The 23,623-nt window shown below is 40.4% G+C and overlaps 1 protein-coding gene and 1 long non-coding RNA gene across 10 annotated transcripts; one reads left to right on the top strand and one right to left on the bottom strand.

The window, feature by feature from the left end:
- Nucleotides 1–266: 266 nt before the first annotated feature.
- Nucleotides 267–13,569, bottom strand: LOC112896390 (RNA polymerase II degradation factor 1). 4 transcript variants are annotated; one of them, XM_025964345.1, is made up of 15 exons: nt 13,371–13,569; nt 12,486–12,583; nt 12,061–12,290; nt 10,645–10,812; nt 9,630–9,990; nt 9,384–9,527; nt 9,266–9,286; nt 7,797–7,949; nt 7,591–7,707; nt 7,237–7,314; nt 6,992–7,141; nt 3,278–5,107; nt 1,486–1,536; nt 1,180–1,308; nt 267–1,096 (listed from the first exon to the last, which is right to left on the bottom strand). In XM_025964345.1, the coding sequence occupies exons 1-14, from the start codon at nt 13,447–13,449 to the stop codon at nt 1,225–1,227; spliced, it is 3,564 nt and encodes a 1,187-aa protein (XP_025820130.1). In that variant the 5' UTR covers nt 13,450–13,569; the 3' UTR covers nt 267–1,096; nt 1,180–1,224. The 4 variants fall into 4 exon arrangements, with proteins under 4 accessions (XP_025820130.1, XP_025820129.1, XP_025820131.1 ...); XM_025964344.1 differs by having other exon boundaries at nt 267–1,308; XM_025964346.1 differs by lacking the exon at nt 9,266–9,286 and having other exon boundaries at nt 267–1,308.
- Nucleotides 13,570–13,878: 309 nt separating this feature from the next.
- On the top strand, nt 13,879–17,268 carry LOC112896368. 6 transcript variants are annotated; one of them, XR_003229437.1, is made up of 8 exons: nt 13,880–14,356; nt 14,449–14,527; nt 14,639–14,729; nt 14,778–14,859; nt 14,936–15,217; nt 15,905–16,062; nt 16,205–16,420; nt 16,490–17,268. It is a non-coding gene; the product is annotated as an uncharacterized LOC112896368 (long non-coding RNA). The 6 variants fall into 6 exon arrangements; XR_003229436.1 differs by having other exon boundaries at nt 13,882–14,356; nt 14,798–14,859; XR_003229435.1 differs by having other exon boundaries at nt 13,879–14,356; nt 14,639–14,859; nt 16,138–16,420.
- Nucleotides 17,269–23,623: the final 6,355 nt, after the last annotated feature.

The raw sequence follows: 23,623 nt of genomic DNA on the forward strand, positions 1-23,623 counted from the left end.
AAACAAAGGTTAGTAATATTATTTGCAATAGACAAATGACCTTAACTTGCATGCCATTTTTGACCAAGAAGTAGTCTTGATGATCTCGGAGAGATGCCAGTCCTACCTGCTTCTGGTGAGAAATGAAATCTTTTGGGATAAGAGAACGATGTGTGTATAAAAGTAAAACGTTGATGGTGTCACATGGATTTGTCACACGTTAAATGGTGTCATAATGTCATCTACGTCCGGTACGCAAATGTAGCTCCCAAGGGCATTGCGCGTGATTGGATGACTGCAGTCATTTTGAAGTGCTGAAGCATTTTCCCTTCAATATTTCCATTACATGTTGCAATAACCACAGATACATCATAAAACTTAAGAATTCTAATATTTACAGCTCCTTCAATCACCATGCTGAAGTAGCCAGACCAATTCTCTAGAAATGATTGAAATACCTAACAATTAAATTCAATATCTCAAATTATTGGAAACACCATCACCAATAAGCTATGGTGTTAACATATCGCTAAATGCCTAAATACACTAAGAGACGCTGAAGAATACAGGAGTATGACAGCAGTTTAACCAGCCGAAAAAATTGCAAATATGTAGCAGCAGGTTGATGGCAGTACTGCACAATTTCCAGCCTTTTTGCTTTCTTTTTGTCGCTATTCCACCTGAGGTCAATATGATCCAACATATAGGAGCTGTGACAGGAAGCCATCCGCTTTATCAAAATATATTCTAGATATCCCTGCTTGAGTGAAGGTTTTCTAATTGAAATTTGAGTGATTCACCAAGGCATGACAATTCATCTCCAACATATCACAGTGCCCCTTTTCCAGACATGTGCACATTACTGAGAATTTCATACCTAAGCTGTAGATCGTGTTGATCATAGCTGACATTTCACATGATGCAGTTTAACAGAAGCTAGTTCTCAGTAGATAACGTCACCTGCAGTTGAGGAACGCAGTCTAGCACAAGCTAAAAGCCACCATAAGATTTGTTACATGGAGCAATCCAAGTGCAAGAGTTCAAGCTTCCTCATCACCAGGGGGGAGGGGCAACTCATCATCACCATTCTGACACAGTACAGAGTCGAGGCCATCCACTGGGAGCAAGATAGAAAATAGACATGTGGCCTTCCATGTTTCTTAAGTATGTCTATGGATCCATTTGCCAGATGGTACTTACATCTTCCATTGTCTTTTGATTAGAAGACAGGTGATCCTAAATGATTCAGCGATTTGAGCGCTGTGATTGTGGAGTTGATGGGTAGGATAACTCAGATTGTTCACCACTCCGCAGTTTGGAACCATCACTCTGAAGAAGACAAGTAAATCAGGATTGAGCAAAACTTTTGAGGGAAATCAAGATTGGAAATTGTGAACGAAAAAAATAATCAACTTTTACTGACAAAAAAGTCAGCGTATGCATAGAAAACACACAACATGATGAAACTATTGTAATGCAAATGAACAAGTTGATAATTTCTGTCACCTGTGATGCTTCAGAATGCTGCGCATGCTCCATTTGCATGTTCCTTCCATCCTGAAAAAGGAATAATTTCTCAGAGCAAATTAGAGACAAGATATGGATAGGTCTCTGCACGTGCAGACAGGGTTCCTCTTGAAGTCTTGAATTTGGCAGCAACAAACCAATGAACTGACACGAGTTCAGTTCAGATGTAAAATAAACAAGACAAGCAAATATGATATGAGATCCTGGTATGGTGCAATGCAAATTATCCTCGAAATAAGAAACATAATAAGGACTTGCTCAACCCAAGAATCATCTTGCTTTGTCTGACCATTCTTGAGGTGAGGAATCTACAGCTACTCTGGGGCAAGCTCAGCGGGCAGCCCCAACCAACTCTATGGCAAGTGCCACATAACTCAGGACCATTTATGCTATTTGTCCTGGTCGTTCTCCCCGACCAATGTTGTTGCCATGTCCGCCATTATTGCCTTCGCGTGGGTAAGTGTGGCATCATCATGCAAGTGGTGGTGATCATGATTATCTTGTATGTGTTGGTCTTTAACGCATTTATCAGTAGAGATCAGCATGTTAGTCCGGATACCAAATGTCAGGATGAAGTTTGGAAAGCAACAAGAGAAAATGAGAGGTAGTTGACTGAGGTCCCAGACCCCTTGGATCGTGCTTGATGGCACTTCAGCCAAACAGAGTGCCCACAGCCGGGCAGAAAGAATGAGAGAGGCACAGGAAAAGAGAAGGGAAATCAAAGATAGAGGGCATGCTGCCAGAGCCCGAACTCCCGTTAGGTGATGTGCTAGACTGCTGGCCCTATGAGTGCTTTGGCTGATTGAGTCTGGCAGCACAGGCCCCATAGAGTATGCCATACATGACACTCTTCTCAAGAATACAGTTTAACTCATTTAATCAGATGTGGTCAAGATGGAAAGAGTAATGCTAGAACTACAAAATAAGTTTTACAAAAAACTCTACATACGTACTGATGTGGAAAATCACCACCGCCACATGAACCTTTCAATTGGTAAGTTCCAATCAGATGCATGATTGTTGTCCATGTTAGCATGCAAGTAGAGTATTTTTGTAAAAACATCTTTGCAGGTGTAGCATTACTCAGGTGAATATTAGATTCTGATTCCATTATGTAGTATCTGGTAGTCACGAATTACAAGGAGAAATATCTTAAAACAAGAGGTTTGGTTCAGTAGTTCTCTTTGTAAAAAGGTCCACGAATCTTGAAGTAGAATAGGCAACATAAGTGGAGGACATCCATGGTAACAAAGAATATAAAAATATAACAAGACCGAGAGTGAACATCCATTAGCTCAACTAAACAAGATTGTTTGTCCCATTTTGCATTTTTTTTTGAAAAAGACCATTTTCCATTTACCCTCCCTCCCTCTGGACAGAAGAAATATATACCAGATTGGTTCATAAAAATTATAACCTAACCAACTAATGAATACATACTGAATGACCCCTCTCCCATGGGCATTAACTTTTTCCAGATGGCGAAGAGCCAAAGTTTATATCTACAAATTACTGATTCGCTCATGTTAGAAACTTAACTAGTTTGATTTGACAAACTTTTTAAGGCGTCTTGAAGCACAACATCTTGGAGAAAGGCAGCTGAGCTTGAATTTTATGGCATGAGTAACCATACAAGAATGACAAGAGAATTGGACTTTGGTATTGAAGTATTGTTGAAATTTTAAACTTAAATTAAATCATGGGCTATCACTAAGCCAATGTGCTCATACCCATCATGTTTCATCAGAATTTGGTACAATAAGGTACGTACCTGAGGATTTGATTTGTACGTTTGATCCTTGGGCCCTTGTTGGATTTGTTGCTGTTGCAGGTACTGTTGCATCTGTTGTTGCATAAACTGTTGCTGAAGAAGCATCATCTGCTGCTGTTGTTGCTGAAACAGTTGCTGCTGCTGCTGCTGCTGAACTGAGTCTTGCTGTAGCTGTGGCGTCTGCAGAACAAACTGTTGCTGCTGCATTAACTGCTGCTGAAAGAGCTGCTGCTGTTGGGCTTGTTGTTGTTGGTACACCTGCTGCTGCTGCTGCTGCATAAGATACATCTGTTGCTGCTGCTGCTGCTGGAAATAAAGAAGCTGCTGTTGCTGCAACTGTTGGCTTTGCTGATCCACTTGAGGTGCTTGTTGCTGCTGTTTATTTTTGCCATGATTGGTATCCCCTGAAGAAGAAGGATACTGACCCTGTTTCTTGACAGGGAGTTGCTGAACTGGCAGTGCCTGTTGTAGTACTACTTGCTGCTGTTGCACTTGTTGCTGCCAGAGTACCATTTGCTGGTTCAGCTGTTGTACTTGCTGCATGAAATTTTGCTGAAGATGCTCAGTTGGAAGCTGTTGCTGTTGCAGGGTCTGCATCTGTTGATTGTGCTGAGCTTGCAGGTAATACAGTTGTTGCTGATAATACTGCCACATTTGTGATGCATACCCTTGGGTCATTTGAAGATACTGTTGGTTTCCCTGATTAGACTGTGCAAAAAGTTGATCTTGAGTTTGTGCAGATGTTTGAACATTCTGAGGCATTGTACAAGAAAGCTCTTGCTGTTGTATGTTTTGTACAGACAGAGAAAGGTTATTAGATTGATGTGTTTGACAATTCGCCACCTGGTGTTGAAGTTGAGCTTGAAAACCCAGAGTATCTGCTTTTGTGTCCGCTAATTCTGAGCTTGAAGGTTTTGCACAGACTGAGAGTTGCTGTGGCTGTGAAGATTGGACATGGTCTTGAATCTCGTGACCGAGAGCAGAGTTTACCTTGTCACATTCAGTTGTGTTTGGACTATCATTAGACCTCTCTAAGTTTTCATTACTGACAGACAAACCATTGTCTGTTACTGTGTCAAGCTTTACCTGAACCTCCACAGGTTGCCTTTCCTCCAGCTCCGGAGATATTCGAGCTAGATCAGAAGAACTTCCTTCTTTGGGCATGCTTGATCCAGATGGCAAATCAAATTTGGAGCATACCATTTCTCGATGGTTGCTTGCAGATACCTCAGCGACCTTGTCCTGACAATTGATGCTCTCAGAGCTAGCAATTGCTTTGGAAGGAGAATCACAGTCACCTGACTCAGATACAGGGGCTTCGCCGCTTCGAACCTCATGAGATATTTTCTCATCATTTTGTACATGCAAACTTAGATCTTGATTAGTCACTTCTTTAGCATATGAATTCGTTTGGTTCTGCATTCCAAATTTGTCCAAGCTATGTTCACGGTGAACCATGTCAGTGCATTCCTGAGATGTCCTGCTGGTCTCTTCATGTGAATTGAGATTCTCTAAAGCTTTCTGCTCTCCTGCGTCTTTATACCCTTTTCCTGAATCCACAATGTCTTCCACTTGTGACTCAACCTCTTTATCAAATATAAGAGAAAAATTGTCAGTTTTGGATGGCTGTTTCAGTTTCCTTATATCTTCTAAAGACTGATCATGAGCAACAATCGAAGGTTCTGTTTTCCTCCTCTTGTTACTCTCTTGAAGGCTATTTCCCATAGTGGAATAATGCTGTGACATGTTTCCAGTGCTGTGAGGAAACAATTTACTATGCCGAGCCCACGCCTTTCTGAGTTCTTTAATACCCCCATAGAGGTCAACAAACTGTGAGAAGGAAAACAAATGAGGCATGTAAAATATCTCATACAGGAGACATTATATCTTGAGTTCCTGCTGTAATGCTGCATGTTCTCTCAGCATGACCAGCCATACAAAGCAAATGTGAACCGAATACTACAATTATTTCAAGTTAACCAAAAACTACAATTATTTCAAGTTACCCCAGCACGACACACTTAAGATTAAACATTGAATATATCAGTTGTAATTGAGATCAACAGACATAAATGACAGGCAAAGGGAAAATCACTTCCATTCAGAAAAAAGAAAAAGGGGAACATCCATTAGCTAGGATGGATTGGTGCCCTAACAAGCATCATGTCCAATCTGTAACTACTTAGCACATCATAAACAAAATATTTATTACTCTAGACCTCCAAAATATTTTTTCCTACTTTAGTGGTCAGCAATTTGCATGCCCAAACCATAACCTAATTCCTTGGTGCCCTTTTAGGGCCTGTTTGGTTGGTGCCTAAGCTTGCCATAACTAAGATTAGGCAAGTTGTAGCTGCCAAAGAAAGTGTGGCCAACAAAATTGAGGCCACAGTTGTGGCAAAGTTTGGAAACAAAATGTGTCGATGACATGTGGGGTAGGTGGCTAAAAAGCCTAAGAATCTGTGGCGCGCCTACCCTTAGGCATGGCAATATTAGGCATGAACCAAACAGGCCCTACTATCATTACTACTAGGCAAAATTTGCCACAGGGTTTCGCAACAACAAACAAAATAAAAACAAAAAAGAGGAACAACATACTGGACTTTGTTGGCACTTTGCTATTTCACACCAAACTTTCAATAATTGCTAGGTACCATAACAAATCTGTGGCTCTTTGCAACAACACACCACGCCAGGGAGAAGGAGCTGACAGCTTCCACCGTGGCTCGATACCCTCCCGATATTCCACACAACCACAGGAAAATCTTCTGATATTCTACAACAGACACGCAACTTTAATGTTGCAAATTAAATCTGTACACGTATGGCGAGTTTGATGTAAGAAAGGTTTGGCTGTCTTTGTACAAAAAGCAACAGAGTTTTTTATGACCAGATGGAGAATAGGTAAATTTGGTACTCTGACAATACAAGTTAAGCATAAGGCTCTGGCTTTCACTTAGCACAGACATTAAAAAAAGGATAATGACTGTCAGATTAACTAAAATGAAGATGTAATGTGCTGGAAATTATCAAACGAACGTGTACACATATTTCTCATTTTAGATAATATAATCACTGACCAGTGACAAAACAACCCAGTACCATAGGCTACCATTTCATAAGCAGGTTCCAGGTCCGCAAATCAACCAGTAAGATACTACAGGCTACAGCTCAAGGCTATTGTGATTCTGCATAATAGTTAAATGCATCATGTACACATATTTTGGAATCCCAACACCAACCACAAAATAAACAAAGAAAAAGAATGCATGATTCATCAATGACCATCTAATGGGCCATATCCACTGTTGTAAATTTCCCATTAGCGTCTACCTGTTAATAAATATTTGATAGGACATGTTCAATGCAAAATACGCAGTTTGTAAATCTCAAGTAAAGAGCAAGCAAAACAACAGACAGCATTATTTTATTATTAACCAATCCATTTAGGAATAAAATATAAATATAGTAATGCCTCATGTGTAACAAGTACATTGTACCAGCACGTATTGAACAGAAGCATATCATATGCACAACTCTATTTCAACCCAAGTCATCATCTGATTGGTGCTTAAAGCGAAGGAGTTGCACAAGTGTATAGATGGCAAGTGTGCAAACTGTAAATGCGACAGATACTCCTACTGTCGTACACAGTCTACTAAAGGAAACATATGGGAAGGAAAATAATGGCATAACTATTGGAAACTCTCTAACCTCCAAAAACAACAATGAGATATCTTCACGGTCCTCAGGGCTTAAAGCTGTAGATACATCAGATCCAGGAGTTATGGCATTAGAAATAACAGAATCAAGAAGAGGTATTTCTGTAGGTCCTCCATGTGTACTCATGAACTGTATGAGTCCCTAAACAGAAAAAAAAATAAAAATAAAAATTACAAAGGTTTCTTTACGTAAGCAAACCTAAATAATGTAGGAACTGTGCTCAACACATTATGCACCTTAATCAGTGGTTTACAGGGTACACGATCTATTCCCTTGACAAAGACATCTTTAGCCTCCACAATGCTATGACTTGCCTGTACAGCATAACATGAATTTCAGCCTAAAATAAAAAAGAAAAGGAACATGTAAAGATAGTGGATACAGCAGACATTGCTACACACATTGATCATGCATAAATGAGTCTAATTTTGGTCCACTGCAGATCATGTTTGCCAGATAATGAATAACCTACAATCTGCACATTTCATTTCGCGTGGAATCCTGAAAGATGTCTTTGTAGAAAGCATGCATAGTGGAACTGAAATGGGCATAGAATACTTGATGTCCATCGCAAAGTACTTTGTTCTTACCGCATATATGAATTGAGCAAAATTTCTGTACAGGTTCGTAAGTAACTCTATGTTCTGCTTCTGCATTGCATCCTCAATGGCTATCTCGTATATCTCAAAAGCTGCTTTAGTGTTTCCCTATAAACATTACAGTGGAAGAGAATGATATTCAGACAAAGATAAGTGCATAAATGACACAAGAGGCACAAAAATGTATTAGTGTATACCATTCGTTTTTCCATGTTGGCCAGCCTATTAATATTAGCATAAAACCCTGAAGTGAAGTTGCTGCTTGCTTTAACAAAAAGAGAACGTGCAGCTGATGCATCACCAATTTGCTCTTTAAATAGCGCGTAATACATGCAGAAAGTTGGAACTCCCTGCTTGGATGGGGAAAAAAAGAGAGAAAAACAAGAATGAGACTGGAGTTGCTAGGAGTAAAGTGCATGCTCTAAAATAAACAAGAAATTAAGTTACAACCTTATTTGAGATGGAGAGGCGGAACACTGATTAAGCTTGTTTTGAGAATCTATGTTGATTTTGTTAATATGAACATATGAAAGCTTTCCCATTTCAGGTTCTAAAATCCATGTGACAAAATTCTAATGGTTTGTGAATTTAGTAAAATTAACTCATTGATTGGTTACTTGACTACATGCCAAAAAGGATACATAAAATCTGAAACTCTGTCAAGTTACAACAGGTTTGACAAATGACAGGTTTGTATAAAGCATAATAATGTGGAAGCATTCAAATAAAAACTTGCAGAGGGCTAGAAGATCATACTCCAAAGGAAAGGCAATGAACTTCAATATAGAATAAATCATAAATCTATAATGCTGTATCAGTCACCAATTCACCCTTTGTTGGCAAAGAAGAGGAACAAAGACAACTTTTTAGGTGTAGCTCTTTGAAACTGTACCCTCTAATGTTCTGAAATCAATAGGCTATCTTCCAGCAGTAGAGTCGATGGAAGATGTATTAGAAGTTGATTGTGCCTTCTTTGTATGACTTTATGACCACTTCTTAGCGTGAACAGCTCCCGTGGAACTGTAATAGGCCTTTTATCTTCTCCCGCAAGAATATGTATTTACCCAAAATACTTATGATCAGTATTTAGTATCTTACATACTCCCTCTAGTTTCAAATAAGTGAGTTTTCGGTTGCCTAAAGTCAAATCATCTAAACTTTGACCAACATATTGTATTACATAATGAAACTGGAGTTGCTCAGCATTATTTTATAATATTTGCTCAATATTGTTTTATGATTCAAATGGCATCATATCATCATCATACAAGCAATATTTGGTTGAGAAGCTGTTATTGGCAGTACCAGGATTGAGTGGATGCATGTGTGCAAGAAAACGATGAACTTGAAAATGTAATTAGTAGATTGGTCTTGAAAAGTAGTTTCATGATTTCATAAATATATTACATTAAAAATTCGTGATCAAAGGTTACAGTTCTTAGACAGTGCCCATGCAAAAATTATTCATTTTTGTGACCAAAGCTGTATGAGTTAGATCAGTCATTATTTCAATTAATCTACCCATTGTTAAGAGAGTCTCGTATCTATCATTGAGAATAAACAAGAAGTTATCTAGTCTCTCCCTCCTTAACCATGCCTCAAAGACTACCACACAGAGAAGAGCCCTGCACCCTTGCCAGTGATAAGATGAGAGCAGGTGCCATACCCTTTGTCCTTGGACCCATACCTGACTATGCAGAAAAAAATAGAAAGCACATAGTGTCCTTACACAAGCTTAAAACAATGAAAAGGTGTAGAAAGCCAAGTACATGGCCAAGCAATACCTTTACAAAACATGATGATGCTCGAACAAGAGCATGGTTCGCAATTTCTCGGCCACCTTTAGCATCGACATACTCCGAGTAGCGAATCCAAAACTCCGAATAATTAGCACAAGGGATCAAACACCTCTCGTAAAGTTTTACAGCCTGCAAGCGGAAGGCAAGGACCCTAAGATGTAATCCGATGCTAGAATAGAAGATATGTAGCTAGCCTTCTGCATAAAGAAACAATTACAAGATGAAAAATACCCAGTCAAAATCCCCATTCTTCTCAACAAAGTCAAGATACTGGTGCCAGTTTTCAAGCTGATCATCATCAAGTGGCTTGACATGAAAAAAGGGCCTTTTTATGGATGCCTCAAAGCAACAGATTTCTTTGTAAATTTTACTGGACCTTTTGTAGAGCCTCTCCCCAGCAGATAAGTAACGCTTCAATGCTTCAGGACTAATATGCCCACCTTTTTGGTCAAATAAGTCCGCAATCATTGTTGATATATCCACTTCAGAATCTTCGCCATCTATCATTTCAGAAGTATGTATCTTTCCTGATAATCTTTCAGCAGCACAACTTGTCACTTCTTGTTCCAATAATGTTACCAACTTTCTAAAACTGGAACATTTACAATCCCAAGAAAGAAAAAAAGAAGGCCCATTAGTAAGACTTCATACAATTTATACATAAGAAACTTTGTAGTGTGAAGGCATGGACAGTTCTAGTATCAACATCCCCCAGTTATCCATAGCAATTCTATGTATGCAACTAAAGGTCTGCATGAATCTCTTGACCATCCTAGCAGATCTAGGAACAATTCTATGTATCCATAACCTTGCTTGGGAAGGAGCGTTTTGCTATGGTCTACAAAATATTCTTTTGAAATTGAAGTAGAGGATATTATTTTTGTAAGTAGTAACTAGCAAGGTTAGCTATTCGCTATTGTCTCCACATATCAAGAAGAGGTGGGAGTTTAATGTCATCTTTACATTAACTAACCCAATAAACAATTTACTATATCACCAGGTCGTCGATCAAATCGGTAATATGATTACTCAGGTAGTCAGGGTCAAAACTTAATGAAAACGGAGTAATGATTATCAATAGCCAGCAGTAAGAAGAGTAAAAGAGCAAGTCTAACAGCAGCAGCAACAACACCCTTATATTGATCGGTAATAATAGTGAGAATAGCCTAACTGGACTACTGGAGTACCATAATTCCTAAAACGCAAATGTTAAATCAAGGTGACATCATAAGAGGCCATTACATACCTTTCATAATACATGTGCAGCTTCTTTGTGGGAAATTTCAGTGTGTTAATATAAATGGTGGCAAGCTGAATCAGCTGCTTCTGAGAACTTTCAAATTCTATATACTTGTCCCATAGGCGATAGCACAAATAATCCTTTTCAACAAGAGATAAAGCTCTTTCAAATAAACTGCCATGTAGAAAAAAGATAAGTACAAGATGTACAGAACTACAGAAGTAATATACGATAAACCTTGCCAACAGGCTGCACCCCGTCAGAAAGGGTCAACATGATATCAAATGATCAAAGGATGTTTATTAAACATTCTGTGCATCTATAACTTGCTGCAAGCAATATCCATATTGAATTTTGAGATAGCATACATATTCCATAAATCAGTGAGTGGGTGGGTGGGTGGGTGGGTGGGGGAAGGGCACAGAGATAAAAAAAAAGGGAATATCCAGTGCAAAAGCTCCCACATAAGGTAGGGTCTGGGGAAGGAAATTCCTAGACAGCCTTTTTTCTCTCGAACACGCAGGAGAGCTGTGTATCTTTGTATTAAGAGAGAAAAAGAGTGGTCCAGTTACAATGAACAACACCTCACCTTGGACCAGAGTGAGGGCTGCAGGGATCTCATAAGAGAGCTATTACAGAAAAAAAAGGCTGCTTCGTACCCAGGACCTCCAGGCCACAGAGAGATTTGAATGATTCAATTTTTTAAGAAGGGTCGAGACTACCAGAACTACATTGTTTTTTCTTCCCAAGGTCTACACTTTTTTATCTTCATGCTCAAAGCCTATCTAGTTTGATTTGATTTGTATTAGAAGTTTACACCATATAAGAAAATGCTCATATTTTTGTAGTGACAATTGGCCAATCAATGATCTTTCTGCTCCAAATATTTCAAACTCATCCACTGGGTAATAGTTAGGAATTAATAAAAAATAAATTGTAGCTGGCTCAGGGATATATCAGTTTGTAGCATTCAAAACATATGACTAAGGGCGTCTCTGACGATGCCAAACCAGCATTCATATCAGCATTTTGCTTTTGTGGTAGGAAAAGTTAATAAGGAGAGATAAAGGCTTACTGCTAGTTAGTAGGCAGTCGATTCATGTCTCCCAATAGGCATGCAATTAATAAACCTATATGACTTGTGGACCATATTAACTTTGAAGAATGTGCTATGGTCGATCCGTTGAACATGTTGTTTGTTATGTTATCTTTAGGTGACTTGTATGCTTCTTATAGATTATGGCTGACTCCACTATCGGGGATGTTCTAATACACTATGTTAAGAATTATTATGAAGATCTAAAGGGGGGGGGGGGGGCAAAAGTAGAAAATGAAAAAGACAAAGCAGAATCAAATTTTTCTTCAGTGTAAATAAGAAGCAAAATTGACTCCAAACAAATATTACACTAATGTTTTGTTCACCTTCTGATATCAGCAGGTTCTTCATATGCACATATACCAAAGCCACAGTAACTGACCCAAAGATCAACAGAATGAGGCACAGCTTGGACAGCTTGTTCGTAAATATCCACTACATCTTTGTTTTTGCATAGCCATGCCTTGTGAGCTGCATACTTGATCCAGTAGCCATAGCACAAAGGAAATTCCAATAAGAAGCTATTGTATACCAAGCTTATAACCTCTATGTCATCCTGAAACAAGGCTAACATCAGAAACCAGATGAATGCTTAATATATAGTGACCCAGCATTCAAAAGCATTGAAAGAAACATATAGTTCCACTAGTTTCTCTATGCGATCATGTGACATCACATGAGAAAAAAAAGGAGAGGCAGTATCAAACTGTGAAAATAAATTGAATGAAACAATGAGAAAGATTCCACTTACTGCCGACGTTCCCTCTGCAGCACTGATTAATGATACCCATGCATTGAAATCGCGCGTGTTACTATCACGTAATAGTTGAACCCTGTTCTTGAAAACATCTGGTACAGAGTCAAACAGTCATGTCCAATGCATTGTTCGGATGCACATGCAGTACAACTGCAAGCAGAGAGAAGATTTCTGGCAGCCTAATCCCATGAAATTGATAACTCGATACCTTTCTACCTAGTTATCATCATCACAGATCCTCTGTAGCCAACAATAACCCAAAAGTTTCAAATACTCATTTGATTTTCATTCCAATGCAAACTGCATGAGGGGAAAAAAAAGAAAGCACAACAGGAAGGTTCCAGCAGGTTGAGCCTTCCCCCTTGAGCACCTTGTTAGTTACACTTGTCTTCCGATACGTACCCAACTGTAACTATCATGTCTTAATAAAATAACTGTTATTCCTGCTCAAGAAAATCATGAACAAAGAACATAATGGACAGAGAACTAGACCAACTACCAAAACCCTAAAACCTACTCAAAGAGCTCACAGTGCCGAAGGCAATCAGTCATTATCCCCATTTTCAACACATGGGCATCAGCAGTTCTTGAATCCTTAACCAAGAGAAACAAAACGGCACAAGACCACCTACGAGATAAGGACGGACATTCCTTTCAGACCGGTCCAGTACAGTAACCCCAGCAGTTCCAAGGTTTTGTGTGCGCGTCAGTGTTAACATCGCTCATTCCGCACACAAATACCTGGGGCACTTTGCCTAAAACCCTAAACAATTCGGAGCTGGTGCCTTCAAGACCCTTCGATTCAGTTGTAATCCACAACGATTCTGAAACGCAATTCCCTCGGAAGGAAAGGAAAAGAGAAAAAAGGGATCTGCTCACCAAGCTGCGATGGGTGGTGCTCCGGCGCCGCGGCGTCCGACACGAGGGCTGCGCCCGCGGCCTCCGGCTCCGGCTCCATCTCCGGGGGCAAGGGTGCCGCCGCTGGCGTGGCCGCGGGTTTGGGGTCGGAAGGCGGCGTGTTGGGTTCGGGTCTGACCCGGGTCTGTAACTGTTGCTCACGGAGTCACCGTGTGGACTGATGCTTGCTCCATCTACTGTGCACTGGTTAAAATAACTGAAACCCTTTCTTAAGATTAAGATTAAGATTAGGACCACCGTAGCTCTTAGGTCCCACCTGCCAGCGCGGAAGATTCGATAGAAGCCGTGGATATCCACAAAATTGATATTTCTAAAATATTTCTACCAAAATAATAACACATTTTATACCAACTCCTTTCATCTACCTACATCTATCCGCATTTATTTTCTTTCATAACGCCGGTTTGTTTCCTTTCGTACCCTTGATTTCTCCGGCATGATCCCCTTATTTGATGCACATAAAAAAATGTTGCACGTTCCTTTTTCCCACGTCACGCCGGTTTCCTTGTTTGATTTTTCCTTCTCCCATCACGCCGCGCGCCTCGCCACCACGCCGCGCATGGGTTCGTGACCACGCCGTGCCACCACGCCTCGCGGACGGCTATTGCTCCCCGCGGCCACGACGCCCCATCATGGCCGATCCTCGCTCCTCCTCTCCACGCTTCCTTCCTCGGCGGAGGGCGAGCACGCGGAGCCGTCGGTAGGGGCGGGAGCAGAGCAGCAGATGTGGTGGCCGCGAGTTCCCCTTTCACATCGCGCCGCCATCCCGATCCTCGCTCCCCTGGACTGCGAGTGGGGGTCTGAGCTGCGGCGGGCCGGAGTTGGGTCCTGCAGGAGCTTCTGCAGACGGAGTCCTAGCAATGGGCGATGCGCTGCGTTGGCTGCGGTGGGCAAGTGAAGATGCTCTTCGTGCAGTATTCCCGGCCAACATCCGCTTGATGAAATGCGTAAGCCACACAGCCCCAGCTCTCCACCCCCATCTCTCAAGTGTTCGCACCATGACTTTAATCCTTTTTGCTGTCTGCATGTGAGCCGTCAGCTCTGAATGCTACGATCATCTTTGTGCCTAGGATAACTGCAAGGCTCTTGCTGATCCCTGCATCGATTGTGAATTCATGGTATGGTGGTCAATGAACTATGTCTTGCAATCTTGTAGTTGGAATATGTCAGCTGCACATCTCGTAGCATGCTTGACTGAAGTCTTGACAGTTGCTTGCTCCTTTTTGTAGATCATCTTGATTGATCTGATCCTGCACAAGACAAGGGCGTACCACCATATTCTGTTTAATAAGCTGGCATGTGGGATCATCTGTTGACAAGGTATGAATCTATGATGTCCAGATAGACTAACATTTTTGTGTGGATTAGTGGTGTAATTCCTTGTGCAGCTCGTCGAGAAGCGATTGGTCTGGGCAGGCAAGCCCTCGACGGCTCGATGATCAGCATACAGGTAGTGCAGAAAGTAAATCAAGTTAGTGGGTTGTATCCGGATTTCTCATTGTGCTCTGATTTAATCTGCATAATAGGTCTCCAAATTTTCATTTCTGAATTTTTGAGGCGCATTGGTTTATCCATGCATATGTGTAATTGGACTGAGATGTAGCAAACCTGTTTCACAAAAACATACTTGACCCGTGAAGACTCCAACTGTGAGTGGTGTCATGGCATCCTCGAGACAGACGCTCACATTTTCATCCATCACCCCACTGTGGTGGCGCTTTGGTCCCGTCTGGGGATCTCTCCGTTGATGTCTTTCCATTCTCACTGGTGTTCTTATTGGTGCTTGAGGCAATTAGTTTGCTAAATAGGTAATTGGTATCTTTCACCAATTCCTGAGCTACCATTTCAGTGTTTGCATGGTCATATAAGAGTTATAAGGCACTCTTTCCTGTACGACAGTGTATATACTAGAGTAACATGAATCCTGGGTAATGTGGAAAAGAATCTAGCCAATATATATGTTTGTACCTAGGATACATTCTTCCATTACTGTTTTTTATCTTTTCTTCCTACAGTCCAAATCAAGTGCCATGTAAGATGAACGAATCATTTACTGAACTTGTTGATTATTTATATTAGATTTAGATGTTTGATGGTTCAATAAATGTTACTTTTTGCTGTAGGATAACTAAACTGGAACGGATAAAATGTGCACATTCAATATGGTCTGTGTTGTCTTTTACCGGTTGTGTTAAAATGTTCAGTTTTGCACCAAATTAGAGAAGATGGATATGGTGCACATTATAATATTGCCCATATTCGGCATGTTTATGGATAAGAAAGTTAAAAAAAAGAATTCAGTTTGAGATATGTTACTTTGTTCAAAACTCTCATGCCAAAATATTTTCCTATAACTAGGACATATTTCCAATATGCAATACAAACTTCTCTAGACGTAGCAGTGATCATGTTCTACTTGGCTAAAACTGTAGTATCTATATCCTACTACTGGGGATTAACCTGTTCTGGTTTGACAAATGTTTTTATTCTGGCAGGTATGAAGTTGGCAGTGATTGCCCAATGGGATATTTGTTTTTCTGGTTCTAGGAAGAAACCTCATGGATCTGTTTTAGACGTGTTTGGTCGGTCTTTTGTACCACTCCATGGTTCCTCCTCATCATGGATCAAGAGAGGTGGCAATTAAGGATACAAGGTTTGCGTCATTTTACACAATTATTCCTATTTCATTTTCTTGGTTTACGCTTATCAACTGTTTATGCATCTTTAGCCGTGTTCCTTTCATTCGGGTGGTTTACTCTTATCAACTGTTCATGCATCACGGACTTGGATGACAGGGACCTTGGGTTCTTCATGGAGGCTTGTGGACAAAATCAATGTCTGATGGCAACCAAAGCTATAGTTGATCAGATCCAGGGTATGTGCTAAATTTATTGAGATGATTACGATCAAACAGGGATTTTTTTTATCTCCTATCCCAGGTTGCTTGGTCGAAGGTGCATAAACATGTATCACTCTTATTGAAAGCCGCATATGGTTGTCGTCACTTGAAGGTTTGTCGTTGTTACCGTGACATCTACTTGATTTCATTTGTAAGATTAGGAATAACCCCATTCATGCAGATACCAGAATTAGACTGAGAGAGGACGAATGGGTGTTCAATCATCAAACACCTACTGTTGATTGCATTCATCCGGAGAAGTGAGGGTGGTATATTCACGTTTCAGAGATGTATTTGCAAAATCTAAAAAGTTGAACATGGTGTATAAGACAAGCTGATTTGTTGCTACACTCACACGATGATGGAAGAACATTTGCCTATAATTGAGAGTATGGTGCATCACTATGCTGGGCACGACAAGTGTTCATTAACCATGCATGGATAGCAACTGATCAATTCTCTACATCAAGCTCACATGTGATCGTCATGTTGACGTGTTGATGCACCATATGTTTGTGTTGATGCACCATATGTTTACTATTGGGTCGGAAAAATTTTATTTGAACCATGTGTACTTCTTGGAGTTGTATGGATGATATATAGGGCCAGTTTGGTAGAGCTCCAACTGATCCTGATTCTCTGTGAGAGCTGATTCTCTGATAGAAGTGATTCTGTGGCTGAAGGTGATTCTCTTTGATTGTCTAGCATAAACTTTTAAAATCAGGATGGAGAATCACTTCACAGAATCAGGAGAAGCTACTTTTTTCAGCTCCCAGTCTCTTAGTTCATTTCAGAGAATCACTCCACAGAATCAGCAGAGAATCACTTCTCTCTGAAAAACTGTTTGGCAGAGCTCTTGCTGGATTCAGCAGAGAATCAGCTCTAGGAGCTCTGCCAAACTGGCCCATATACTGCCACTCAATTGAATAAAGTTAACAATCCTTGTCATGGTCATTCATATATGTAGAAATTATATTATGTAGTACACATACATCTCTATTTCCTTTTGCTGTAAGAACGTTTAGTTAGGAAGTCAAGATATCCTTCTAAACATTTGCACATGAGAATCTTCATGATATTCACAAGCTAGCTGTGAAGTATGATGGATCTGTTTGTGAGAAAGATGCAGACATACATGACATCTTAATTTCTATCTTACGACCTAGCCGAGCATGTGGATTTGTTCCTATACAATTTACTTATGAAGTTAGAGTAGAATAGATTTTCGATCCAATGTTCCATATATAATTGTGATTTGCACTTATTGTTGGTTGAAGTTGGTTGAAGGAAATAAAGTAAAATCTTGGTTATTTATGGAACCTAAAGGATAAGGATTCCTTTCCCAGCTTGTAGATACGCACATAGCTCCCTTATATGAAATTACTTGGTGCAATGAAACTTTGTTATTTATTAATGAGATTTTTAGTAGTAGTTCCATGTGATCCTATTATTTTTAAATAATTTGATCTTAAACACGTGCCGCATCTCCACTAGTACAGTTCAAAGGAATACGTACAGTGGAGGAAATGAGAAAAAGTGCATACAACTGGAATTTAGGAGAAAATGAGAAAAATTGCATCGGTTTTTGGACAAATCAAAATACACCTCTTCCATCTATTGTGGTTTGTTTGAGATATGGGATGGAAAAGGCGAAAATCAACTATTTTTCACTCAATAAGTAAGATTTGACTTTATTGCATCATTATTCATCTAGTAACTTCTACGTACATCCTATGTCACAGCGATTAAAATTGCATGGATTTCAATTGAAATGCGTGAAACATGGCTGCGAGGGTAGCTAATGAGCTTATTGCTAACTGCTGTAGCTTAACGGTGTCAAAAAATCATCATCTATCTCATCCCCAAACCTTCGTACCAAACACTAAACTAGGATGAACTAAACTCTCAACTAAACATGAAGTAGGTCAATCCCATCCTAAAAAATATGGATTGAACCCCATCTTGTCCCCAAACCAAACACATGTTTAGAAGGTTCACGACACCCTTATGCACGGTCCACAAAGGAAGTAATGCATGTTAGGGTTGAAGCGACAAAGCAGCTTGCAAAATGGGACGTCTCATGCCTGTGCCTGTCTTACCTGATTTTAAAAGAGGTAAATGGAGAAATAAACCATAGGAAAAACAGTCGTTTTCATCCCTCAATCTAAGAGTTATATTTATCCCTCAAATTTGAATTATACCAATTTAGTTCTTAAACTTTTTATTTTCAGATCAATCTTGTTCCTCGTCCTAGGTGATTGTCCATGTTGGCATGCCACGTCGTCCTAGAAGCGTTTTCTACGAAGTCATCAATACCAGAATATCCTATATACCTCTTGTGCTCTCTCTCCTTCATCTATTGTTGAGGCCACCACCAACCCTTTATTTTCTCTAAAAATATGGTTTGGTTTCCAATTTACTCAATAATGTAAAGCCGAGTGCCAGATGAGAGAGAATAAGATGTATGGAGTTTGAGTGACCTTGTAAAAGATGGAGAAAGACATATATGTTATTTAATAGTGATGAGTCAGCGAAAAAAATATGTATAGGGTGACGCAGCACGCTAATATGGAAGACCAACTAGGACGAGGGACGAGATGACTCGAAATAGAAGTTGGAGGACTAGTCGACCTAATTGGAAGTTTAGGGATGAACTTGATCTTTGGACGACGACAGTTGAGGGACGAATATGCCTATTTTGCTTAAATCGTAGATGTACCAGGATTGAGTTACATACATACAATGACAAACAATGAATAATAAAAATAGTGTCATAAATGGTATCAAATTTAAATATTACATGAGTGACATAGTTCTAATAAAAAATAAAGTATTTAAATGCTGTAATTATTCTAGTTGCGCCACGACCAGACTTAACAGGCACTCGATTTGGGGAATAGACGCCTAGAACTGCTAATAATCCACTATGGACTTTTCAAATATGTGAGCAGTATTGATTTAGCAAAATTGAGTATGCTTGTAGCTTGTATTCAATAAATGTATAAGTAAAAATGCAAGACTTTAAGAAGGATTAAGGTTAGCTCACTTACTGCAGCTAGCATTTTAGTTGGCATTGCATAATGAGCAACATATTTACTATGATATAATTCCATCCCACAATTATGATAAAATAGGGATAAACGACAATAAAGTAAAAGCTGGATATATTAGTTGTCATGCGAAGTTTCAGATCGTTTATGACCGTGAGCATGTTTGATATATTAATTTTAACACTCTACATATGTTGTACATATTTACCCACAAGATGTTTTCCCCTTGATGCCTAGGTTTGCAAAGGCTGTAAACTCGGGTAAACGCTTCCGAGGTGAGTTGCAGGGATTCACCATAAAGTCTTTCCATAGATTTCCTAATAAGTCAATAGTCAGCTAAGGTTTCGGCAGTTGCATGAGTTAACCTCCCCAAGGCATGAAAAAAAACAACCACGCACGTACACCTTTGGCTGACAGCAAACTCCTCACCACAGAACCCCCCCACGTTAGAGTGACTACTAACAAATTAGAGATATCTAATTAGTTAGATAAGATCAGAGCTCATTAGTTCTTAGAGTTACACTGTTATTCTGAGTGGTCACTCCATGTTTTAGTTAACCATTATCATGTACGAGCCAGTTGACAAATAAAGTAGTAACCAGTGTTTGAAGTATTATCATTAATTCATTATTGAACCAACCACAATCAAAATATAGCAACTAAGCAACCTACCCACATAAAGATAAAACTTAGCCTCAATGATTGATACAAACAAAGGGCATAAAGTAAATAGGTCCTGTAATTAGAACAAAAGAACGATCAAGGATGAGTACACTTGCCTTCTTTGGATTAAGCTTCTCTCGAACACTTGATCTTGATCTCGGAAGTTTATGTGCAACTCATCTACGCATCGCGAACGAGTCCAAACAAGCAACACAGCTACATACAAGCAAATAAATGCAAATAAATAAAAACAGCACACAAACCAGCATGACAAGGTGAAATAAAGCATATAAATCAGTTCTACATGCTACTATGATCTCAAAAAACAAGAAATGCTTAGAACGGAACTAAAATGAATATGATATACTTAAAACAAGTCTGCAAGAGCTTAAACGTGATGAAATCATAAAACAAATAAAAATGACTAAATAGAAAGAAAATAGAGGTCTAAACACAATTATCTATTTAAAACTACAAGGGCTAACGTGTTAAAATGCTAAAAAGAATGGCTGGAACTAATTTAATGAAGCTCAGGGACTGAACGATAAAAAGGGCTGAAATGTAAATACTTTTACACAATGGTGAACCATTGGTAACTATATGGGCTTATACTACAAAAATGACTCAACTGGCCGATATCGACTAGACGCTGACCTGATCCAACCTAATGCGGCCTGTTGATCTCAGTTCCGATGCCTGGAGTGCAAAGGGTGGGACCGCGATAGTGTGAGGGCGATCAAAGTGTGAAAAAAATGCGCGAAGCTGCACTAGAGCTTAGAAGTGTTATGATGAGCTCGGTAGGGTGCATCGGGGAGGCCGGGGAGGCCTAGCTCGGTGGTGGCTGGCGGCGACATCACACCATGCGCAGAGCTCCGGTGAAGCTGAGACTAAGGGAGAGAGCGCAGGAGAGCACCAGCCGAGCGGGGGAACAAATTAGAGCTTAGCCCAAGTCTTGCAGGCGGGATGAGGTGGGCGAAGGAGCTTGGTACGGTGGATTGGCGGTGGCAGCGAACAAGGCCGGGTGTCGCGCATTGTTTGGTTAGGGTTCGTGGGAAACACAATTCGATTCGCGGACCCAAAAGGTGGCAAGGAGCTTGGACCACAGGATCGAGGGTAGCGCTCAGACGAAAAGGTGAGCACGCTAGCCTAGGAGTCTAGGTCGATGGGAAGAAGCGCCCTACCCCTAATAAGTTGGATCCACCTGTCAACGACTCACAAAGAGAGGAAAGGGGTGTGGCATGGGCCGGAAAATGAGCGAGCCGAAAGACCACAGCCCAATAAATGATACATGAAGGGGATGGGGGAGGTGGGGAACAAATACAGGCTTGGCCTGGGGAAAAAGGGGAAGTGAGGTTGCAGCCTGGGGAAAAAGTAAAAGAGGGCTGGCCGAGGAGAAAGAAAAAGGGGAATAGGGAAAAGGAAAAAGAGAGAGGAGAAAAGAGAGAGGAAAAATGAATGAAAAAAGGAATAGTTAGGAAACCCTAGAAAAGGAAGTTAATCCCAACTAAAGTTGGGATAAAACTCAGGATACACTTGCACACAAATAAAAAAATACAATGGCATGGATGCAACAATCAATTATTCTTATTTAAGCATACAACAACAATTCTGCTTGCAGATTGCGATCGCATTCGATTATAGGAGTTGGCCTGCAGTGGGTGTTGGGACAAACGAGTGCTAGGGGGTCACCATACCAATAGCAGCACAACACCACCTTAAGTCCATACTCCACAGTAGGCCACCACACTAGGTCTTAGGCCCGCACGTCGCCCAACAACCATCAAGGGTGCTTCATCTTTGCCATATTCTCCATGCGTGCCAACGGCCGGTTATGGGTGTAGCAAAACCTCGCCATGCTGGTAAACTGAGAGGAGACTGCCATGGTTGCCATCTCAATGGCAATGGTTGGATCAACAATGGCGCAGTAGCCGGCTGAGCTAGACAACGGTGTGCTCCTCCGTGCTGCCAATGCGCCACTGTCTACCTTTATCACAGAGGCTGCCGGAGAGGTCCTTGGCTTCTTTCCAGTGCCACCATAACCCGTTGGCCACCAAACAAGTCTGCAATTTATCAACTAGAACATTTGGCGCCCGATGCGCGCCCTACCATTTGAACAATCAAATGTAAGTAACCATAAGGCAATAAAAAATGACAAACTATATAAGATGAATTCAATATGAAACAGCTATGTCAGTAGGATATAGTTAGCACTACGGTTTTGTAATTCAAAATCAAAATTTGAATTCATAAAATTTGAACAAATTTTATCAAAACTCGAATTTGAATCCTTGGTTCGGCTCACTTGATTCGGCTTGGCTCGTTCAGGTTCTTTGGAGGTAGGCAGAGAGGGAGAAGGGGAGGGGAGGCGGCGGCGGGGAGGCTGAGAGGAGAGAACAAGAGAGAGGGCGGCAGTGGGGAGCAGGAGAGGGAGGGAAAGGGCGGCGGGGAGGCGGGGAGGAAATAAATACTAATTTGAGGGTCCACATGAAAAGTATAAGAACGTGGTTTCTGTACCATTGGGCTAGCTGGGTTTAGTTGTGACTATTAGAAAATTGGAGGGCTTTTTTAGAAAATAGGCAGAGCTAGCGTGAGATGCGGGGATACGTCACACCCGGTTTAGAAAAGGTAACCGAATGCATTCCATATGTGCGTTAGGATCAAGTTCTGCACATACAATAGATGTCATAAGTGAATACCCAAAACAATGCATTAACGAAATAGAATATAATAGTACTTTATTATATGACCGACGGTCTTAATCTTAAGAGAATAAACAAACGTTTATAACTAGCTGCGGACTTCAACTTCACACGCAGATGACTGGGAGACATACGTCTAGCACTCCTCGAAATCTTCAGGGAACTCCGGACAATCATCTTATTCTGAGCAGCATAGTTTTTAATAAAGCAAGTGTGAATACACTTATGATTGGTACTCAGCAAGTGGAGTAAATTATATGATATGCAAGGCTATAATCAAGGGAAAGCTGACATGATTTGACTGCGATAAACATTTTTAGTTGATCAAGTTTTATTAAGCAAGCATTAACTAAGTGTAAATATATATCAACCCTTAAATAAATAAAGAGATAAGATAACAAAAATATAAATAAATAAAGAATATCGATTTAGATCATCTTTAAGTTCAATTATCATGTGAGTGTCCAAGTCGCTCTTAACCGTGAGCACGACTGATATATCAGTTTTCACTTTGCAGAGGTTGTACACTTTACCCACAATTCGTCTTTCTCTTGATGCTTGGGTTTGCAAGGCCCTTAAACACTTCCGAAGTGAGTGGCAGGGATTCACTACGAGGCCTTTACAAAGATTCCCTAACTTATAACAATTCGCTAAGGTTTCAAGCCAAAGCAGTCATAACCCTCTCTAACGAGGTAACGCCTTAGCCAAGGACCACATATATCAATATGCCTCAAGAGGACCGAGCTGTACCCCGACGATGCAACCCCTCTTGCCCTTTCAGTAAGATTATCATAAGTTAAAGTTTCTAATTAATTAGCCAAGATCAGAGCCATGTAGTATTGTGGTTGCACTATTTTCCTGGGTGGTTCTCCATATTCCAATTAATGCAATGATCTTAATTAT

Source organism: Panicum hallii, chromosome 6 (genome assembly GCF_002211085.1).
Source record: "Panicum hallii strain FIL2 chromosome 6, PHallii_v3.1, whole genome shotgun sequence".
Lineage (NCBI taxonomy): Eukaryota > Viridiplantae > Streptophyta > Magnoliopsida > Poales > Poaceae > Panicum > Panicum hallii.

Bases quoted from the DNA above. Each gene is read 5' to 3' on its own strand.
- LOC112896390 (XM_025964345.1), bottom strand. From the start codon at position 13,449: ATGGAGCCGGAGCCGGAGGCCGCGGGCGCAGCCCTCGTGTCGGACGCC. The intron at 7,950-9,265 runs GTATGGCACCTG...CCATCCAAGCAG, and splicing joins TATGGGTCCAAGGACAAAGG to GGAGTTCCAACTTTCTGCAT. The intron at 1,537-3,277 runs GTACGTACCTTA...TTCCTTTTTCAG, and splicing joins CGTACAAATCAAATCCTCAG to GATGGAAGGAACATGCAAAT.